This window comes from Megalobrama amblycephala, linkage group LG5 (assembly GCF_018812025.1).
Source record: "Megalobrama amblycephala isolate DHTTF-2021 linkage group LG5, ASM1881202v1, whole genome shotgun sequence".
NCBI classification, from domain to species: domain Eukaryota; kingdom Metazoa; phylum Chordata; class Actinopteri; order Cypriniformes; family Xenocyprididae; genus Megalobrama; species Megalobrama amblycephala.
Genome location: NC_063048.1, coordinates 36,043,338 through 36,066,912, shown reverse-complemented (window position 1 = coordinate 36,066,912; position 23,575 = coordinate 36,043,338). Strand labels below are relative to the sequence as shown.

At 37.6% G+C, this 23,575-nt stretch overlaps 1 protein-coding gene across 7 annotated transcripts in view; it reads left to right on the top strand.

Moving 5' to 3' along the window:
• LOC125269224 (ryanodine receptor 3) overlaps nt 1-23,575 on the top strand; it is a 152,716-nt gene that overhangs the window by 26,164 nt on the left and 102,977 nt on the right. For 4 of the 7 annotated variants that reach the window (XM_048192094.1, XM_048192092.1, XM_048192091.1 and 1 more), the window contains 17 exons: nt 2,869-2,943; nt 3,106-3,262; nt 3,865-4,029; nt 5,484-5,605; nt 6,210-6,390; nt 7,896-8,031; nt 8,512-8,607; nt 8,689-8,807; nt 8,972-9,105; nt 10,309-10,550; nt 10,661-10,853; nt 10,925-11,141; nt 13,174-13,278; nt 16,651-16,754; nt 21,029-21,112; nt 21,725-21,884; nt 22,117-22,264. In XM_048192094.1, coding sequence (XP_048048051.1) covers nt 2,869-2,943; nt 3,106-3,262; nt 3,865-4,029; nt 5,484-5,605; nt 6,210-6,390; nt 7,896-8,031; nt 8,512-8,607; nt 8,689-8,807; nt 8,972-9,105; nt 10,309-10,550; nt 10,661-10,853; nt 10,925-11,141; nt 13,174-13,278; nt 16,651-16,754; nt 21,029-21,112; nt 21,725-21,884; nt 22,117-22,264 — 2,438 coding nt within the window. Of the gene's footprint in view, nt 1-2,868; nt 2,944-3,105; nt 3,263-3,864; nt 4,030-5,483; nt 5,606-6,209; nt 6,391-7,895; nt 8,032-8,511; nt 8,608-8,688; nt 8,808-8,971; nt 9,106-10,308; nt 10,572-10,660; nt 10,854-10,924; nt 11,142-13,173; nt 13,279-13,414; nt 13,418-16,650; nt 16,755-21,028; nt 21,113-21,724; nt 21,885-22,116; nt 22,265-23,575 lie in introns of all 7 variants that reach the window. The other 3 variants (XM_048192088.1, XM_048192090.1, XM_048192089.1) reach the window with 1 other exon arrangement.

The window sequence follows — 23,575 nt, the reverse complement described above, 5'->3', positions numbered from 1 at the left end:
ATCTCTCCCCCAACCATCCATCATCCATTCAACTATCATCCATCCATCCATCCATCCATCCATCCAACTATTATCCCTCCATCCAACTATTATCCCTCCATTCATCCATCCTTCTCTCCATCCATTTATCCATCCATCTGTCCCTCCATCCATCCCTCCCTCCGTCCATCATCCATCCAACTATTATCCCTCCATTCATCCATCCATCCATCCCTTACCATCCATCTCTCCATACCTCCATCCATCATCCATCCAACTATTATCTCTCCATACCTCCATCCATCAATCCATCTCTCCGTCATCCATCTGTCCCTACCTCATCCATTCATCCATCCATCCATCCCTCCCTTACCATCCATCTCTCCATCCATCCATCCATCCATCCATCCAACTATTATCCCTCCATTCATTCATCCATCCATCCATCCCTCCCTTACCATCCATCTCTCCATCCATCCATCCATCCATCCATCCAACTATTATCCCTCCATTCATTCATCCATCCATCCATCCCTTACCATCCATCTCTCCATCCATCCATCCAAATATCATTCATCCATCCATCCATCCCTTACCATCCATCTCTCCATCTCTCCATCCATCCATCCAACTATTATCCCTCCATTCATCCATCCATCCATCCCTTACCATCCATCTCTCCATCCATCCATCTCTCCATCTATTTATCCATCCATCTGTCCATCCATCCATCCAACTATTATCCCTCCATTCATTCATCCATCCATCCATCCCTCCCTTACCATCCATCTCTCCATCCATCCATCCATCCATCCAACTATTATCCCTCCATTCATTCATCCATCCATCCATCCCTTACCATCCATCTCTCCATCCATCCATCCAACTATCATTCATCCATCCATCCATCCCTTACCATCCATCTCTCGATCTCTCCATCCATCCATCCATCCATCCAACTATTATCCCTCCATTCATCCATCCATCCATCCATCCCTTACCATCCATCTCTCCATCCATCCATCCAACTATTATCCCTCCATTCATCCATCCATCCATCCCTTACCATCCATCTCTCCATCCATCCATCTCTCCATCTATTTATCCATCCATCTGTCCATCCATCCCTCCCTCTCTCATCCATCCATCCATCCATCCCTCCCTCTCTCATCCATCCATCCATCCATCCATCCATCCCTCTCTACCTCCCTCCATCCATCATCCATCATCCATCCCTCCCTCATTCATGTCTCCATCCATCCATCCATCTCTCCTTCCCTCCCTCCCTCATCCATCTCTCCTTCCCTCCCTCCTCCATCCATCCGTCCATCTCTCCATACCTCCATCCATCATCTGTCCATCAATCATCTCTCCGTCATCATCTCTCCGTCATCATCCATCCCTACCTCATCCATTTCTCCATCCCTCCCTCACATCCATCTCTCCCCCCTCAAATCCATCTCTCCCCATCCATTCATCCATCCATCCAACTATTATCCCTCCATCCATCCATCTATCCATCCATCCAACTATTATCTCTCCATCCATCCAACTATTATCCCTCCATTCATCCATCCATCCCTTACCATCCATCTCTCCATCCATCCATCCAACTATTATCCCTCCATTCATCCATCCATCCATCCCTTACCATCCATCTCTCCATCCATCCATCTCTCCATCTATTTATCCATCCATCTGTCCATCCATCCATCCAACTATTATCCCTCCATTCATCCATCCATCCATCCCTTACCATCCATCTCTCCATCTATTTATCCATCCATCTGTCCATCCATCCCTCCCTCTCTCATCCATCCATCCATCCATCCATCCCTCTCTACCTCCCTCCATCCATCATCCATCATCCATCCCTCCCTCATTCATGTCTCCATCCATCCATCCATCTCTCCTTCCCTCCCTCCCTCATCCATCTCTCCTTCCCTCCCTCCTCCATCCATCCGTCCATCTCTCCATACCTCCATCCATCATCTGTCCATCAATCATCTCTCCGTCATCATCTCTCCGTCATCATCCATCCCTACCTCATCCATTTCTCCATCCCTCCCTCACATCCATCTCTCCCCCCTCAAATCCATCTCTCCCCATCCATTCATCCATCCATCCAACTATTATCCCTCCATCCATCCATCTATCCATCCATCCAACTATTATCTCTCCATCCATCCAACTATTATCCCTCCATCCATCCATCCATCTATCCATCCATCCAAATATTATCTCTCCATTCATCCATCCATCCTTCCCTTACCATCCATCTCTCCATCCTTTTATCCATCCATCCCTCCCTTCCTCCCCCATCCATCTCTCCATCCCTCCATCTGTCCATCCAGTACTCTTTTATACGAGTACTGTGAATTTGTACGTACGTACATTTTTTTTGTCACATTCACTTACTATGTAATAGAGAAGTATGTTATTTCAGATGCAGCCAAAGACAGTCACATGCTTCATTGCTGAATGAATCATCCATTTGAATGCATCGGTTGAGTAAATGATTCAACGACTCACTCATTAGTACAGTGACTTGTTGCCTCCTACTGGAGGATTTTGATTCATATTTAAAGGGTTAGTTCACCCAAAAATGAAAATAATGTCATTAATGACTCTCCCTCATGTCGTTTCACACCCATGAGACCTTCGTTCATCTTCAGAACACAAATATATATACAGAAAACTAGCAAAGAATGAGAAAAGAAATCTCATGCATAGTAATACCGCAATCGACAATTTTCATTCATTTTTCAATAATTGATTTAATTGTTTAATTGTGCATTTTTGGGGGGGGCTTTTTCTTCATTTTCCAGGCATTTTCCCCCCATTCGTTTCCGAGCCTGATGTAAACTTGTTTTCGCTGGTGTTTTTCAGAGTGGTGAACTATGAGACGGGTAAAGCCGGAGCAAAAGCCCGATCTCTCTGGAGGCTGGAGCCGTTACGGATCAGGTGTGAAGCTCTAGTCATCTGACATGTGACCTGTGCTAATTATTGTCATTAATTATAGCTATTAGTAATGAAGTTTCAGGAGTGACAATTGCATTTAAATACGGCAGTGAATCCCCTAAATAATCTACATTGACCAAACCCATGATCTCCATGTGTGTTCAGCTGGTGCGGCAGCCACATCCGCTGGGGTCAGCCGTTCCGCCTGCGTCACCTGACCACCGGTCACTATCTGGCGCTGACGGAGGACCGAGGCGTCGTGCTGCAGGACAGAGAGAGATCGGACACCACGGCCACCGCCTTCTGCTTCAGATCCTCTAAGGTGATCAGATTTACTCCAAAGGCTTCAGAGTTAAGAAATGAAGGACACATTGGTGAGCAGAAGAGACTCACTTTGAAAACATTACAAATCATACCAACTCCAGTATTCATTATGCAATTAATTAAGTCAGACTAAATCACTGACGTTTATTGAATTATTAGTGTTATATCTGTAAGAGACAGATGTGAGGAAGATAATAACTCCAGCTCTCAAAGGGTCAATATCCAACAAAGAGGATCTTCCTCCAGAGCTTTATTAAATAAGAACCATCACTTTTATTGTGTGTCGTTTGTCATCCACTTATTCTGCTGTGATTTTATTCTCGACGTTCCAGCAGGGAAAACGAGTCCTTAATTAGGATTCATCAGCTTTGCCTCTGGATGTGCTGTAATGTTCGTTCGTTCGTTCTGCTTGAGTCATAAAGAGCTCGTCTTGAGTAGTTTGATCTATCATCATGTTTTCAGGTCAAACTCGCATAATCATGTGATTGATTAGAATAAGATGAGCTGTAAACAATTCATGCTTTCAGCTGAAATTGTGCTGGTTAGTATTAATATTCCTGACACGCTCTGGATGTAAATGTGTGGTTTGTGTTGGTTCAGGATAAGCTGGAGTGCAGTCCGAAGCGGGACATCGAGGGCATGGGCGTGGCGGAGATCAAGTACGGAGACTCCCTGTGTTTCGTGATGCACGTGGCGACGGGACTGTGGCTGTCCTATCAGGCGCCTGACGTCAAATCAGCTCGACTGGGGCCGCTCAAGAGACGGGTGAGATTCACACCTGCTGTTGCTTCATCCAGCATCATGTATTTCATGTAGTCCAGATCTGATGAAGACCAGTAGAGGCCTTCGCTGTTTCTCTTGAAACAGGCCTCTGCTTACGCTCGAAACACACCAGGGGCGGAAATTAACTGGGGCTTGGGGCACAAATGCCACTAAAATTAATAAATAATGCCCTAAAATTCAAGATATGGTGCAAAAAAAAGTCTTGTTTTTAATATTTATAAGCAATGCCACACGAGCTAGAGTGCTGTTTTCACGAATATCAGCACGTTTGCAAATGATTTTATACTCTTCAGTAAACAAAAAGTTAATATTAGGTGACTTATATTTTATGTTTCTTTGAAACGGGCCTCTATTTTAGTGTCATTGAGATGCTATTATAGTTTTAAATATTTACTGTCATTTTCTGGATTTATTTTAATGCTAAAGCTTTATTTAGTTGTGTTTGGCATTTTATTAGTTTTAGTCTTTTTTAATGTCTATGTAGTTTTTATTACTTTTTTTTTTAGTTTTAGTTATTTTAATGCATCAGGCAACTAAATGAAAACAAGTAAAATAAGATTAAGATTTTTATTTTAAGATTAAGATTTTTTTTAATATATTGTTTCAGTTCACATTTAATTTCAGGTAATTCATTTTTGGGGGGATTCGTTTTTTTAACATGTCTATATAATTTTTATTAATTTTTATTTCAGTTTTAGTTATTTTAGTATATGACGTTAAACTCAATAAAAATAAGTTTGTTTTTTATATTTAATTTAATTTTTATTTTATATATATATATATATATATATATATATATATATATATATATATATATATATATATATATATATATATATATATATATGATTTATATATAATATTTGTTTATATATGTCTATATAGTTTTTAATTATTTATAATTTTATTTCAGTTTTTGTTATTTTAGTATATCAAGTGAAACTGAATAAAAATAAGTTTATTTTTTATATTTTAATATTTATTTTCTTTTAACAAAAAATGTTTTTTATGGTTTTAGTTTTTTTTTAATGTCTGTTTAGTTTTATCTATTTTTAGTTTTAGTTTTTTTTAGTTATTAAGTTAATTTAGTTAAAAATAAAGTTAAAATAAATGAAGAGAGAAATTTTGCATTTTATTTCAGGTAATGAAAATGCTTTTTATTTTGGTTTTTTAGAGATATATATATATATATGTCTAGATATACAAAATAAAAATGAGAAATGCAACTAGCTGAAATAAGTTTAAAGTTTTATTTTTTTAATTGTTTTGGTGAACTATAATAACACTGATGAGCAGATGCTTCATCACCAGAGCAGCCTGTACTGAAGGATCATGGGTAGTTGACTTCTAGTTATTGTGTAATTATGTACATGTAGTTGAAGAGCAGAAGAAGAATGATGTGGAATGATGAGAGAAGTTTATTTCCTCTGGTTCAGGCGTGTCTTCATTCAGAAGGACACATGGATGACGGTCTGACGCTGCAGCGCTGTCAACACGAGGAGTCGCGCGCCGCTCGAATCATCCGCAACACCACGCGTCTCTTCAGCTGCTTCATCAGGTATCAAACTCGACCTCTGTCATGATCTCAATCTCATGTGTGTCCAATAAGTTCGTCTCGCTCATTTTCCTGCCAGATGGTGCGTCGGCGCTCACAAACACACTATTTTTAGCGCTCACGTGCGTCTTGAATGTTCTGCGTGAGTGAACGGAGTCGAGCTCCTCATGGCACCTTCACCCAAGACATTTTCAGGAAATATGTTTCATAATCTTACATAAGCGACACTGTTTTGGCTCAGAATTGAATCAGCGGGAAGCTGCATGTTATTCTGGGAAGCTCATTACTGTCACATCTCAGGCCTCTTTGGCTTCATGGTTCCTGAAATTGTTCCTCTTGTAGGTTTGAGATGGTCTGCAGTCTTATTTCTGAGCTCTATTAGAGCAGGTTGATTATTCTCCTCATATTCTCCATTGTTGCAGCTTCTCTCTTCCCAGTCTGTCAGTAACGCTCTGTTTAGTCTCTATGAAGCCCCTCCTTCTGAAAAGCACACTGTGCTCTGATTGGTCGGCGTGTTTAGGAAATGTCCCGCCCCTTATCATAACCGCCAGTTTCAAACAACGAAGCTCTTCCCAGTAAACCTCTGTCTCTGGTGATGTTTCTACAGAGAGCTGGACGGTCTGAGCATCAAGAACCGCGTGTCAGTGGCTCTGCCCATCGAGGAGGTTCTCCAGACGCTCAACGATCTCATCACCTACTTCAGACTGCCCGACGCCGAGCTGGAGCACGAGAAGAAACAGATCAAACTGCGTTCCCTGAAGAACCGACAGAACCTCTTCAAACAGGAGGTGAGCTGATCACATGATCCTGTCTCCTTCTGAAGGTGATCGTAGTGCGGTTTGAACAATGATGCTGACTTTCTGTCAGCGGATCATCACATCAACTAAGATTTATTGTTTTCTTTTGCTTTTTATCATATGATAATCACATCTTTCAAATGTCAAATATTTTTTTCTAAGATTGTATTCTAAAAATTAGTCATTTTTGAATTAATTGGTGTCGTCCTGATTGCTCACTTATTGTCTTTGTCTTTTTTTTCAGTACAAATAACTAAACATTCTTAAATCGACTTAAAAAGCGAAATTACGTAAAATTAGAAGTCTTATTTTCTGAGAAATTGATCAAAATTAAGTGAGTTTATGCTTAAAAAATAAATATAAATATATGCCAATGGGCCCAGAAAAATGCATTTCAAAAGGAAAAGCAAAGATATTTTTCTCAGTTTAATCGTGAAATCACTTTATTTTGACAAGATCTGAAGTCATCTCAAAATATAAATATATATATGTGTGTGTGTGTGTGTGTATATATATATATATATATATATATATATATATATATATATATATATATATATATATATATATATATATATATATATATATATATTTTTTTTTTTTTTTTTTTTTTTTTTTTTTTTTTTTTTAAATATTTTAGATATAATTCAACTTGTTTTTCAGGGAAAAAAAAATAAAAATATATATATATATATATATATGAAATAAATTAATAAATTATATATATAGTAAAAATTAAATATTTATAAATAAAATATAAAAATAATAAAAAATAAGTGCAAAATCACTTTATTTTGATACATTTATTAGAAAACAAGACTTGAAGACATCTTGATTTACATATATTAATTTTATTTATTTATATGTAATTTTTTAACTTGTTTTCCATTTTTTTTAATATATATACTTTTTTTTATTATTTTTTTCATTACTGAAATGAAGTTAAATTATTTATTTATATATAATTTTTTGCACACAAAAATATACATGTATAATATACATGTATACTGTATATAATAAAATAATTTTATTTATATATATTTGTTTATATATTTTTTGTCCGGTGTAAAAAAAAAAAGAAAAAAGATTTTTATTTATATTCATTATTTTTATCTTATCTAGTAAAAACGATTTATTTATTTAATTAATTAATTTCAGTTTTTTTTTTTTTTCCATTATTTTTTCTATCTTGTTTTCCAGCAAAAGTATGTGAGTAAAAAAATCACTTTTTGTAACACAGAGGGCAGGTTTCATAAAATGTGTTATATACCCTACAGTGGGTTATATATGATGTGTTTATAGAGATCATGGTCTCTGTGAGCTCATTAAACGTTTATTAACGATCGAGTTATTTAATGAATCTGCTGAGCTGGATCTGCTCACTGCAGTCGATTCATCAGTTCTTCAGAGCGTCATAAATCATCTTCTGTCATCTGACCTCACACGCAGCAGTGCACTCTGGGTAAACGAGCACATGTATGTTGTGTGTGTCTCAGGGGATGCTGTCTCTGGTGTCCAACTGCATCGACCGCTTGAGCGTTTATAACAGCGCGGCTCATTTCGGCGAGTGTGCGGGAGAAGAGGCCGGAGCCGCCTGGAAAGACATCCTCAACCTGCTCTACGAGCTGCTGGGTAACCTTCCTCTGAACACACTCTTTATTATTTACACATGTCCCTACAGTCATGCACACACACACTCACTCGCCGCTCTGATGTCACATGTCCCGCTGGATGTTTTCTGGACACTGATTTCCTGTCTCAGAGGAACCAGATTAATGTGATAATCACGTCTCAGGTCCAATCTTCCTCCACACACACACACACACACACACACACACACACACACACACACACAGTGTTCCTCTAAGGTCAGTCTTAACTGAGTTTAGGCTTCGCTCTCTGTCCTCGTCTCCCGTCTGTCAGGTGACCCGATCAGCTCATTAGTATGCATGACAGCGGTGTGCGCCTCCTCAAGGAGCTGCGTCTCTGTCCTTGAAGGAGGTGACATTTGGAAAGGAAGAAGTCATGTTTGGCCTGATAATGCAGCTTGTTTCCTGCTTTCATGTTTAATGCATGCGCTGGTTAATTGGATTATCCCATCACCTCTTCCAGCCGCTCTCATCCGAGGGAACCGGAATAACTGTACGCAGTTCTCACATAACCTGGACTGGCTGGTCAGTAAGCTGGAGCGCTTGGAGTCGTCTTCAGGTAGGTCCGAAGCTTCAAAATAAAGGTTCAAACTCTGACCTGAAGTGATCTCAGAGGTTCTGCTCGTCTCTCGTGTCTCAGGGATCTTGGAGGTTCTTCACTGTATCCTGATTGAAAGTCCAGAAGCTCTGAACATCATCCAGAGAGGACACATAAAGACCATCATCTCTCTGCTGTACAAACACGGACGCAACCACAAGGTCAGTGTGTTGCCTCAGACTCCTGCGTCACATGATCGTCGAGATCATGTGATCCTCTGATCGCGTCTAATTCAGCTCCTCGGTTATGAAAGTCTGATGAGTGTCCAGGTGTTTTTTGGGAAACCTCTGTCCAATGATGATGGTTTGTGTGAACGTGTGCTCAGATCCTGGACGTCCTCTGCTCTCTGTGTGTGTGTAACGGAGTCGCTGTCAGAGCCAATCAGAACCTGATCTGTGATCACCTGCTGCCCAGACGAGACCTGCTCCTGCAGACGCGATTGGTCAATGACGTCCAAAGGTCAGAGATGTTCATAAAAATGAAACGAACAAAAACTTTATTTATTTATTTATAATTAAATATGAATGTATTTTTATTTATTCATGATTAAATATGCATTATTTATTATTTATTTTTATTTATTGAACACAAATACTTTTATATTTAATCATCTTAAATAAATAAATACATTTATGTATTTAGGATGTTTAGATATAAATTTATTTGTGGTGATTAAATGTTAATTGTAATTTATTTTTATTTTTAAATATTAAAAAAAAAAAGTTTTTTATTGATTTAATTTTTATTTATTATTTAAATAAAAATTAATTAATTAATCTATTTATGATGATTACATATAAATTTATTTGTTTATTGATTTGTACATTTATTTATTGATTTTATTATTATTTAAAAACAACTGTATTTAATGATCCTCAATTAATTAATTATTTTTTTTATTTAGGATGATTAAAAATACTTATATTTGTTTATTTATGATTTAATATAAATGTAGTTATTTATTCATTTATTTGATTAAATATAAACTTATTAATGATTATTTAAATATACATTTAGGTTAATTTAATTAATTTTATTTATTTATTTACTACTTTATTTGGGATGATTAAATATAAAAAAAAATGAGTAAAGATAAATTTATTGGTTAATTTGATTAAATATAAATGTATTTGTTTATTTATTTATGATTAATGTAAGTGTATTTGTTTATTGATTTGTAATTTTTATTTAATATTTAAATAAATAAACATTTAATGATCCTAAATTTATTATTTATTCTTTATTTATTTATTTATTTATTTAGGATGATTAAATATGTTGTTTATCATGATTAAATATAAATCTATTTATTTATTCATTTATCTGATTAAATATATATTTATTTATGATTATTTAAATATACATTTGTTTATTTTTTATTTATTGCTTTTTTAAACAAATGAATTTATTTCAATCATAATAAATAAATTGATTAATTTATTTATAACTTTATTTAGGATGATTAAATATATATTAAAAAAATTGAGTAAAGATAATTTTTTGTTATTTAATTAAATATAAATGTATTTATTGGTTCAATTTATTTTTATTTTATATTTGTTTATTAATTTATAAAAAAATATTTTATTATTAATGATTAAATATAATATAAATGTGTTTATCTGTGTGTGTGTGTGTGTGTGTGTGTGTGTTGGTTCGCAGCATGAGGCCCAATATCTTCGTGGGAGTCAGTGAAGGCTCCGCCCAGTACAGGAAGTGGTATTTTGAGCTGATGATTGATCAGGTGGATCACTTCCTGACGGGCGAACCGTCGCACCTGCGGGTGGGCTGGGCGTCCACTAAAGGTTACGCTCCCTACCCGGGCGGCGGAGAGGGCTGGGGCGGGAACGGCGTCGGGGACGATCTCTACTCCTACGGCTTCGACGGACTCCATCTGTGGTCGGGTACGGAAGCCCTGCAGCACCGTACGCTCTACAGAGACAGCTGTCTTATTCCTCACATGTGGCGCTCGATGTCATTGTGTCTTAGTGACTGTGTTTTGGTCTTGCTGTAGGACGCATCCCGAGGACCGTGGCGTCTGTGAACCAGCACATGTTGACGTCGGATGACGTGGTCAGCTGTTGTATGGATCTGAACGCTCCCAGCATCTCCTTCAGGATCAACGGGCAGCCGGTGCAGGGCATGTTCGAGAACTTCAACATCGACGGGCTGTTCTTCCCCGTGGTCAGCTTCTCCGCCGGCGTCAAGTACGTCCAGACGCCGCTTCTGTGCTCTGTGTTCTCCACACACACGCTTTAACCCTCGTGTCGTCTTATAGGGTGCGCTTCCTGTTAGGCGGTCGTCATGGAGACTTCAAGTTCCTGCCTCCGTCGGGTTACGCGCCGTGTTACGAGGCTCTGCTGCCGAAAGAGAAGATGAGGGTCGAGCCGGTGAAAGAGTACAAGAGAGACGCTGACGGAGTGAGAGATCTACTGGGAAACACACACCTGATGTCACAGACTTCCTTCATTCCCAAACCTGTGGACACAACTCAGGTACACACACACACACACACACACACACTAGACATGTGCCGATATTCGGTAATGCGATATATCACGATAATGAATGTGCACAATATTGTTACCATGGGCACCTCAAAATACTGTGAATAATTCAAATTTTTATAATGCATTTTAAGAATACTTTCCCCATCAGCCGTATAAAATGCACAACACTGCTGTATTCTGCGTCAAAAAGGCACGCGCACTATGAAAACAAACCCAACATGCTTGAGAAGCACAAGGCAGAACGAGTGAAGGAGATGCGCTGAATGAAAGCAAAGTGCACATTGACTCTCTGACAACAGAGGGCGCTGATGGAACAGCAGAAATGCAGCGGTTACCCCGGAAACCCTGTAAACAAAGCAGCTGTGGTACTACAGTATTTAAAATGCTTCAAACACCCATTCAATTTTTTTTTTGTATTTGCAGTGTTGTTCATCACAGCACCAAATACTTAATACTTAAAAACTTAATAGGCTATTTATTATCAACCTTAAACATATTTATATTTTAATATGGACTACAACATGCCCTATGATTTAAAATTTTGTGTTTATTTGTTTTTGTTCAGTAACACTTGATGACCTAAGTCTTCATTAGTTAACATGTTAATTCATTATTAATGAATTAACATTATTATTCATTATTAGTCTCCCTCTAAACGAAGTCCAATCTGATAGTTCTCAGAAAATGAACTGTAACTTAGTGAATACTAATCACAAAAAAATGTGTCGACTTATGTCTAAAGAAACGTTGAAATGTCAGGTTTTAAATCGTGTAAGTCAAATCGAAAACAAAAATTCTGTTTATGTAATCTGTATGAAAAGAGAGCCATGTCAGAAATCTGTGATTCTGCTCATTATCCGCTAATGCGGCCACGCCCACGGAGCCAGCGCTATTCAGACGCAAAAATACTTGTATGCATTGTCTCAATCGTGTATTTATTGTCTTCAAAAGTGTTTATCTGCATATTATAGCGATCTCTGGAAGCCTGTTAGTTCCTGGAATGTCACATGGCCTGCTCTTTAGAGTAATTTGTGGACTAAATGTGTACAGAGCGCCCTCCGGCTGCAAGTATGAATTGAGAAAACAGTATCCAGCGCTCATAGTGATTACAATAAATATTGAATAAATATTACTCCTCTGTATAGAAAATTGACATAACATAATTGTCCAGACACTTTGCATCACAGAAATACATTATATTTTAAAGTATATAATAGAATACCATTATTTCAAATTGTAATAATATTTCACAGTATTGCTGTTTTTTCTGTATGTTTGATTTATACCATGATGAGCTCGAGACATGATCACAGAGGGTTTTTTCACAGCCTGCCTGACTGAAAGAGCTCATTATTTATGCAGGTCATTAGAGCTCTTTATGCGATTCTTTTATCTTCTCAGGTGTGAATCACAGCATTATTCATGAAGATTCATACGCATACTGTGTTTCTTGACAAAAAGTGTCTTACAAAAACTAAATCAATATATTGTTTTATATGAACGAGTAGGCAGGATGATTTTACATCATTCTGAAACAAAACCTCTAGTCTACAACCTCCAATACCCAGAAGTCTTGTGAACACAGATTTAATATAATTTTTTGGCTTTATTTCAGTGACTTAAGTTTTTTGTTTTTTCAATAACCACGCATAAATGTTATTCCTTCAAAAACACAAACATGTACATACATGTTCCTCACATATTATTGTAGCCTAGTTTGTACTGAATACAGTGTAATGACACTTTTGTCATTTATATGTTTATGAACAACAGAAAAAAGCTCAAATGTCAGGGCATGTCAAAACTTCTCCAGGGCCCAAAAATCCTTAGACCCCAGAGGGTTAAGCAATTAAACGCAACATGAAACTTTGATACCGTCACATGCCTAACACGCACACACCTAAATGAGCCCTAAATGAGGGTTAAATTAAAATATTCCATGATTCCATGATTTGCTGATGATAAAATGTGACTTATAAAAACTTGTTTATATTCAAGTGTGTGTGTATGTCGTCAGGTGGTGATGCCTCCTCATCTGGAGAAGGTTCGGGATCGTCTGGCGGAGAACATCCATGAGCTCTGGGGAATGAACAAGATCGAGCTGGGCTGGTCCTACGGGAAGGTATCCGTCCCACACACACGCACACACACACACACACATGCTGTTATGAAATGACTGCAGAAGCTGTGTATCATGTGACCTGTGCTCGTGGTTTGTTTTGCTTTCTCTTTTATAATTTGCTCTTCAATTAAAACAGAGGGTAAGTGACTTGGTTTCTCCATCATCATGTGTCATGTGACCCGTCATGTTCATGTAGATTCATTCTCTGATGTATAACATGTTTAAGTCTCATTAGTTTCCGTCACAGTAATTCCCAGATTCGTTTCAGGGTTTTCGGGCCCTTTAAGAACCTGGAAATCAAGTCTTTCTGTCAGTCATGGGTTTCTTCCTCATCCTTCATTCCTCTGTGAACGAGCAGGTGTTTTACTCTCAGTGAAGTTTGGTTTTGGCATGAGCTGGACGATCAGAGTTTAATGTGTGTTTTAATGAGCGCTCGTTAGCTCCGGCTGACCCTGATGCTCTGGCACTGATGATTATATTCGCACAGAGGGAGATTTAGTTCATCTTTCAACGCTGCTTCAGCTCATGGTAAATCAAGACCAATCCGAGCGCTCCAACAGTGTCTGATTGGTCTCTACACATCGTCCCCACCCACTATATCTGAGATCCAGTTTCCATTGGTTGAACGTTCAGATGATCGGATTCCTGAAGTCTTATTGCTTAAGCGAAGCAGCATGCCAATGTCACACGTGCTCATGTTGTGTTTGTGCTCGTTCGACACCAGCTGCTCTAAATAAAGACACAGTTACAAACAAAAACGTTGTACAAAAGCATCATGTGTATGCTGTTTATACTTGTGTCTGCTGCGCTTTTCATACAAATATTTGGTGTAGTTTGGTCTCTAACTGAAACAAATATGCTCGCGTTCTGCTAGTTGAGATCTTTTAATGATATATTCTGTGATTTTACAGATCACATTTTCATATGAAGCAGTTATTTTTTCTCACTATGAAAATAAAGCACTTCTGATATGTCAGCAAATTTAAAAAACACTTGTTAAGTGATGCTTATAATCACTGTAAAGACAAGCCTTGAATATTTTTGTGTTGGTTAAGCAAGTGGTTAAGTAACATGATAACTTAGTAGCGCCTCCGCTTTAGATTTAAGAGGTTATATTAGGTTATATTATATTATTATATTAAAAGGTTAAATTATAGTATATAGTTTATTTTAATTTTACTGTTTATATGACGATTTTAATTTCTACTACTTTAAGTTGCTATGATAAAAGCTTTTATTGCTGTTAAATAAATAACACTGCTCTAATAAATTATCGAATATAGTTTTCCTTTTTTTATTGTTTTATTTGTTTTTTAATGATTATTTTCATTTCTGCTACTCTGAGTTGTCAAGATAAAAGCTTTTACTGCTGTTATATAATAAATAAATAAATAACAAATAAATAAAGATAAAAATATGTCACCCACAAATATTGGGTAATAATTTAATTTAATTTAATTATTTAATTTAAATAATTCAAATTAAATTAAATTGAGCTCTTTCTATCGTTATCTTCTGGTATTTTATGCATTATTTATTATCATAATTTCAACCTATTGTAGTGCATTTTGTGAATGCTTTTTCTGTGTAGGACACATGTGATGTTGACTTATATTTTTAAAATTTTTTTATTTTAATGATTATTTTAATTTTTACTATTCTCAGCTGCCATGATAAAAGCTTTTACTGCTGTTATATAAATAAATGAATAATAATTAAAGATACATGTCACCCACAAATATTGAGTAATATTTTTATTTTATTTTTGTTTAAATTAAATTAAATTTTATTTTTATTTTTACTTTATTTCTTTTTTTTTATTTATTCTTTTTTTTTAATTTTTGGCGTTTTTGCCTTTATTATGATAGGACAGTTACTAGACAGGAAGCGAAGTGAGAGAGAGAGGGGGGGACGGGATCGGGAAAGGACCACAAGGTGGGACTCGAACTCGGGTTGCCCATGAGGCCGACTATTTTTTTTTTATTTATTTTTTTTTTTTATTAAAATATTGATTCATTTTTTTTAATTAAATGATTTAATTTAAATTATTTAAAATTAAATTAAATTGAGCTCTTTTTATCATTATTTTCTGGTATTTTATGCATTATTTATTATCATAATTTCAACCTATTGCAGTGCATTTTGCGAATGCTTTTTCTGTGAACGATAAATGTGATGTTGAGTTTTTATTAAATATTTTTTTTAATGATTATTTTCACTACTCTGAGTTGCCACCATGAAAGCTTTTACTGCTATAAATAAATAAGTAAATAGGCTAAATAAATAAATATATTTATATAAATATACATTTCTCCCACAAATATTGAGTAATAATTTAATTTATTAACTTAATAAAATTATATCAATTAAAATATTGGTTAATTATTTAAATGTAATTGTTTAATTTAAATTATTGAAATTCAAATTAAATTTATTGTGATGTTCTGGTATTTTATGCATTATTTATTATCAAAATTCCAACCTATTTCAGAGTATTTTGCGAATGCTTTTTCTGTGAAGGGCACATGTGATGTTGACTTACATTTGACCAAAAGAAGTCCTCTCTGAAGGCATCATAATGATCTTATAGAAGCGCTTCATCATCTGGACTGTGTCTCTGATGCCCTGAGATGCTCTCTGTGTTCTGGACCAAAGCCATGATAACCGTGATGTGCTCCTGATGTGACGTCTCTTCAGCTCTTTCACTGCTGTTCATCTGAATCTCTCTGTCATTTTGCAGTTACAGGGTCCTGCGTTTAATAACAGCTAGAATTATTATTGATTCCTTTATTGATTTGTTCTGTAACAAACTATAAACCTGTATCACTTGGATGAACTTCTGTAATAGATTTGATTTGATTTGAACTGCCTTCTGTTGTGCTTCAGATCGTTTCACAGCAGATTCACGGTAATAAACGGGAAAATAACAGAGTTAATGCTGCAAAATTCATCAATTATGACACAAGCTCAGTTTCAGCTGTGAAGCAGCTCTACTCAAGTCATTATTCAGATAACATTTTCTTCTCATCAAACTGATAATATTACTGAATATGAATTTCTTTCAAATGGTGCATGTGTGTGTCTGTGGGACGTGCAGCATGTTTGTGGTTGATGAAAGACCTCATCAACTCTGAAACTCTCCAGCTCAAACCTGCGACGCTCATGACATTCCCACAATGCTTCTGGTAGATTTATTATCTGCGCGCGTGAGCAGAATGCGTCTGTCATTCTGCGTTTCTCTCGTATAATAATGATCTCCAGCAAGCGCCGGGTGGTTCCTCTCATCCAGATGTTATTTCTTCCGTTCATCTCGTGTGTTGTTCTCTCTCCTGCCGTCTGTGTGTCGCTGATTCACTCGTGTCCGTTCCTCAGATCAGAGACGATAACAAGCGTCAGCATCCGTGTCTCGTGGATTTCTCCAAACTGCCAGAAACCGAGAGGAACTACAACTTACAGATGTCCACAGAAACACTGAAGTAAGACCAGCACATACACTACATTATAATAAGTCTCAGAAAGGGTGTGTTAAATCGATGTACTTGGTCCCATAAGTGCTGCTCTCAGCTCTGTTTTATGTCTATTTTTGATTCAGAGTTGGGTGTGAATAACATCATCGTTAACCTTCATAGGAGTTTGGCCAAACCTTCATTAACCTCTGATGACACACTGTTGTACCCTGCGTTATTTCCTCTCTGCTGATACGGCAGTTTCCTCTTATAGTTTATGTGCAGCAGTATCTCACAGAACAAACAGATTGCTGTTTAAGTCAATCATCACTATTACTAGTGCTCAGATGAGTGCTTCGTTAGGTACACGTTTGACTTGGACCTGTAAGAGACCACCTAGCAACTGCATAGCAACACCTTGGCAACCACTTGTTTGATTTGGACCTGCAAGAAACCACATAGCAACTCCCTGGCAACCACTCGTTTGACTTGGACCTTTAAGAAACCACCTAGCAACCACTTAGCAACACCTTGGCAACCACTCATTTGACTTGGACCTGTACAAAAGCACCCAGCAACCACATAGCAACACCTTGGCAACCACTTGTTTGATTTATACCTGCAACAAACCACATAGCAACTCCCTGGGAACCAATCGTTTGACTTGGACCTGTAAGAAACCACCTAGCAACCACATAGCAGTGCCCTGGCAGCCACCCATTTGACTTGGACCTTTAGGAAACCACCTAGCAACCACTTAGCAAGGCCCTGGCAACCACTCATTTGACTTATACCTGTAAGAAACCACTTAGCAACACCCTGGAAATCACTCGTTTGACTTGGACCTGTATGAAACCACCTAGCAATGACATAGCAACACCCTGACAACCACTTGTTTGACTTGGACCTGTACAAAACCACCCAGCAACCACATAGCAACTCCCTGGCAACCACTCATTTGACTTGGACCTGCAAGAAACCACATAGCAACCATATAACAACACCCTGGCAACTACTCATTTGACTTGGACCTGTACAAAACCACCTAGCAACATTCTTGAAACCACATGTTTGACTTGGACTTGTACGAAATCACCTAGCAACCACTTAGCAAGGCCCTGGCAACCACTCATTTGACTTATACCTGTAAGAAACCACTTAGCAACACCCTGGAAATCACTCGTTTGACTTGGACCTGTATGAAACCACCTAGCAATGACATAGCAACACCCTGACAACCACTTGTTTGACTTGGACCTGTACAAAACCACCCAGCAACCACATAGCAACTCCCTGGCAACCACTCATTTGACTTGGACCTGCAAGAAACCACATAGCAACCATATAACAACACCCTGGCAACTACTCATTTGACTTGGACCTGTACAAAACCACCTAGCAACATTCTTGAAACCACATGTTTGACTTGGACTTGTACGAAATCACCTAGCAACCACTTAGCAATGCACTCGTAATGACTCATTTGACTTGTACCTGTAAGAAAACGCATAGTAATCACATAGCAATGCACTGAGAATGACTAATTTGACTTGGACCTGTATGAAGCCACCTAGCAACCACATAGCAACGCCCTGGAAACCACTCATTTGACTTGGACCTGTTTGAAGCCACCTAGCAACCACATAGCAACACGCTGGCAACCACTCATTTTACTTGGACCTATATGAAGCCACCTAGCAACCACATAGAAACGCCCTGGCAACCACTCATTTGACTTTGACCTGTACAAAACCAAATAGCAACTTCCTGTCAACCACTCATTTGACTTAAACCTGTACGAAACCACCTAGCAATATTCTTGCAACCACTCATTTGACTTCGACCTGCAATTAACCACATAGCAACGCCCTGGCAACCACTTGTTTGATTTGGACCTGCAAGAAACCACATAGCAACTCCCTGGCAACCACTCGTTTGACTTGGACCTTTAAGAAACCACCTAGCAACCACTTAGCAACACCTTGGCATCCACTCATTTGACTTGGACCTGTACAAAAGCACCCAACAACCACATAGCAACACCTTGGCAACCACTTGTTTGATTTATACCTGCAACAAACCACATAGCAACTCCCTGGGAACCAATCGTTTGACTTGGACCTGTAAGAAACCACCTAGCAACCACATAGCAGTGCCCTGGCAGCCACCCATTTGACTTGGACCTTTAGGAAACCACCTAGCAACCACTTAGCAAGGCCCTGGCAACCACTCATTTGACTTATACCTGTAAGAAACCACTTAGCAACACCCTGGAAATCACTCGTTTGACTTGGACCTGTATGAAACCACCTAGCATTGACATAGCAACACCCTGACAACCACTTGTTTGACTTGGACCTGTACAAAACCACCCAGCAACCACATAGCAACTCCCTGGCAACCACTTATTTGACTTGGACCTGCAAGAAACCACATAGCAACCATATAACAACACCCTGGCAACTACTCATTTGACTTGGACCTGTACAAAACCACCTAGCAACATTCTTGAAACCACATGTTTGACTTGGACTTGTACGAAATCACCTAGCAACCACTTAGCAATGCACTCGTAATGACTCATTTGACTTGTACCTGTAAGAAAACGCATAGTAATCACATAGCAATGCACTGAGAATGACTAATTTGACTTGGACCTGTATGAAGCCACCTAGCAACCACATAGCAACGCCCTGGAAACCACTCATTTGACTTGGACCTGTATGAAGCCACCTAGCAACCACATAGCAACACGCTGGCAACCACTCATTTTACTTGGACCTATATGAAGCCACCTAGCAACCACATAGAAACGCCCTGGCAACCACTCATTTGACTTTGACCTGTACAAAACCAAATAGCAACTTCCTGTCAACCACTCATTTGACTTAAACCTGTACGAAACCACCTAGCAATATTCTTGCAACCACTCATTTGACTTCGACCTGCAATTAACCACATAGCAACGCCCTGGCAACCACTTGTTTGATTTGGACCTGCAAGAAACCACATAGCAACTCCCTGGCAACCACTCGTTTGACTTGGACCTTTAAGAAACCACCTAGCAACCACTTAGCAACACCTTGGCATCCACTCATTTGACTTGGACCTGTACAAAAGCACCCAACAACCACATAGCAACACCTTGGCAACCACTTGTTTGATTTATACCTGCAACAAACCACATAGCAACTCCCTGGGAACCAATCGTTTGACTTGGACCTGTAAGAAACCACCTAGCAACCACATAGCAGTGCCCTGGCAGCCACCCATTTGACTTGGACCTTTAGGAAACCACCTAGCAACCACTTAGCAAGGCCCTGGCAACCACTCATTTGACTTATACCTGTAAGAAACCACTTAGCAACACCCTGGAAATCACTCGTTTGACTTGGACCTGTATGAAACCACCTAGCAATGACATAGCAACACCCTGACAACCACTTGTTTGACTTGGACCTGTACAAAACCACCCAGCAACCACATAGCAACTCCCTGGCAACCACTCATTTGACTTGGACCTGCAAGAAACCACATAGCAACCATATAACAACACCCTGGCAACTACTCATTTGACTTGGACTTGTACGAAATCACCTAGCAACCACTTAGCAATGCACTCGTAATGACTCATTTGACTTGGACCTGTATGAAGCCACCTAGCAACCACATAGCAACGCCCTGGCAACCACTCATTTGACTTGGACCTGTATGAAGCCACCTAGCAACCACATAGCAACACGCTGGCAACCACTCATTTTACTTGGACCTGTATGAAGCCACCTAGCAACCACATAGCAACACGCTGGCAACCACTCATTTTACTTGGACCTATATGAAGCCACCTAGCAACCACATAGAAACGCCCTGGCAACCACTCATTTGACTTTGACCTGTACAAAACCAAATAGCAACTTCCTGTCAACCACTCATTTGACTTAAACCTGTACGAAACCACCTAGCAATATTCTTGCAACCACTCATTTGACTTCGACCTGCAATTAACCACATAGCAACGCCCTGGCAACCACTTGTTTGATTTGGACCTGCAAGAAACCACATAGCAATGCCCTGGTAACCACTCATTTGACTTGGACCTGTATGAAACCACATAGCAACGCCCTGGCAATCGCTCATTTGACTTAAACCTGTATGAAACCACCTAGCAATATTCTTGCAACCACTCATTTGACTTCAACCTGCAATTAACCACATAGCAATACCCTGGCAACCACTTACACTCATTTGTGATGGCAAACTGCTCTAACACGTTATTCAGCGAGTGTTTTCTGTGTGTGTTTCAGGACTCTTCTGGCTCTGGGTTGTCATGTGGTCCAGGTGAAAGTCAACGCCGAAGAGGAGCTGAAAAAACTCAAACTCCCAAAGAAGTGAGCGTGAAGTGATGTATGAGAGCATTGTGGGCCGCAGATGGTGCACTGCCACACCAGATGCTCATATCAGAACATGACATTCATTTTCAGCCTATAAAGCTCTGTGAACAATGACAGTCTTACATGAAGCTGATTCATATTGATCATCACAGATTATCTGCTCATATTTATATAAATTTGAGTCATTAATGCATTTAAGGGAAGAGGAAACACAGCAGTTTTAATAGCATTATCTTTACAACAGCGTTATTTCAGTATTAGTTATATAGTGGTACAGTTTTTAATATTTTGAACTAGCTTTTTATTTTCAATTTTCATTTCATTTTATTTATTTTTATTAGTTTATTTTTATTTATTTATTTCCAATGCAGTTAGTAATTTTACTGCTTCAACCAAAGGCAGCGCTTCTAATTTTTTTAGTGTAAGTTTTTTAATTGAATATTTATTTCATTTTATTTTATTTTAATTAAGAAAAATGTTTTTAATATTTTTAGTTAACTGTAATAACTGTAATAACTGTGAACTAAAAGTTTGAATGATTTTCCAGCTGATTTCTATGATGTTGACTGGAAGGGAACTATGTGTTGTTGTGTGACGTCTTTCCTGCAGCTACATGATGTCTAACGGCTATAAGCCCACACCGCTGGACCTGACTGACGTCAAACTGAGCGCCGGTCAGGAGCTGCTGGTGGATAAACTGGCGGAAAACGCTCACAACGTCTGGGCCAAAGACCGCATCAAACAGGGCTGGACCTACGGCATACAGCAGGTGAGAAGCCCAGAGGATTCTGGGATATCAAACTGCTTCTCCCTGTGTCCCTGTAGAACAGCCTCACAATTAAACATAATTTTCGCAGAGGGCTTATGATGAAGACAAACGGCCAATTAATTCCTCAATTAGCTTGAAGCGTCAAGCGTCCAATCGGAACAAATCGCAGCCTCCAGTGTTTTTCCCTCAGAGCCAATGACAGCGCGTCTCTCTCTTCTCTCTCTCTCTGCAGGATGTGAAGAGCAAGCGTAACCCTCGTCTGGTGCCGTATGCTTTGCTCGATGAGCGCACTAAGAAGTCTAACCGCGACAGCCTGCGGGAAGCCATACGCACGCTGATCGGATACGGCTACAACGTCGAGCCGCCCGACCAAGACGGGGGTGAGAAACGAGAGAAAACTACTTCACTCTTTCCTAAATTACAAATAAAAAGCAATGATTTCTTTTTATTACGTCTCAGTTAATTCAATTATTACTTTTTATAAACTAGGACTGAGCAAATGAAATTGGGACATCTTAGTAAGATAAACCAGGAAAGGGATTGTAAACAATAACAAAAATAAAAGAAATAATAATCTTTAATACAGTACATTTATTTACTTATTCTTTTTTTACATTTATTTATTTATTTTACATTTCTGAATATTTATTCATTCATTTATTTATACATTTTTATTTTATTTTTTACATTTCTTTGTATGTTTATTTATTTTTGTTTTTTTAAATGTTATTTGTGTATTTTTTTTTTATTTTACTTTGTACAGTTATGTTTTGTTTTGTTTTTAATTTCTTTGTATATTTATATTTGTTTTGACATTTATTTATTTTCTTTTTATTTATTCAGTTATTTATTCATTTTTATTAGTATTGTTACATTTCTTTGCATATTTATTTATTTTACATTTATTTGTACATTTAATGTTTTGTTTTTCTTCATATATTTATTTTTGTTTATTTAATTTCTTTTTGTATTTATTTCTTTTTGTTCTTCACATATTTGTATTTTTTTGTTTTTTACATTTTATTTTACTTTTTCTACATTTATTTTTGCTTTTTAAACATTTCTCTGTATATTTATTTTTGTTTGTTTTTCATTTCTTTGTATTTTATATATATATATATTTTTTTTTTTTTTGTGTATTTATTAATTTGTATTCATTTTTAATTGTTTTTTTTACTTTGTATATTCATTCATTAAATTTTAATTTATTTTTGTTTTTTTTTTACATTCCTTTGTATATTTATTAATTTATTAATCTTTGTATGTTTGTTTTTGTATTTAGTTATTTCTTATTTTGGCAGCTTTGGCCTTACAAACAAGCTTTACAAGCTAAAGGATTGTTTTTCTTTTATAGTTTAATTTCCAGAACTTGCCGTCTCAAGCTCTGAAAAAGACAAATCTGATATAATATTTGGACACATGGTGTTTCACTGACAGCAGGACACTAACTAGTGCTGACTAGCGCTGTTTACTGCAGATATGCAAATGAAAAACAGCCACATAATGAACGAAAAATGCATTATTTATTAGTCATTTTTTCCAGTTCAGTGGGCTAAAAGTTAATCTCAGACGTGCTGCTTCATCTTACATCAGTTTACACAGAAGAACAGTAAAAGAACATCAAACACTTTGGGTTTAGATGTTACAGTAGCAGATGATGGTAGTTTTTGTGTCTCTCTGTCTCTCATGGT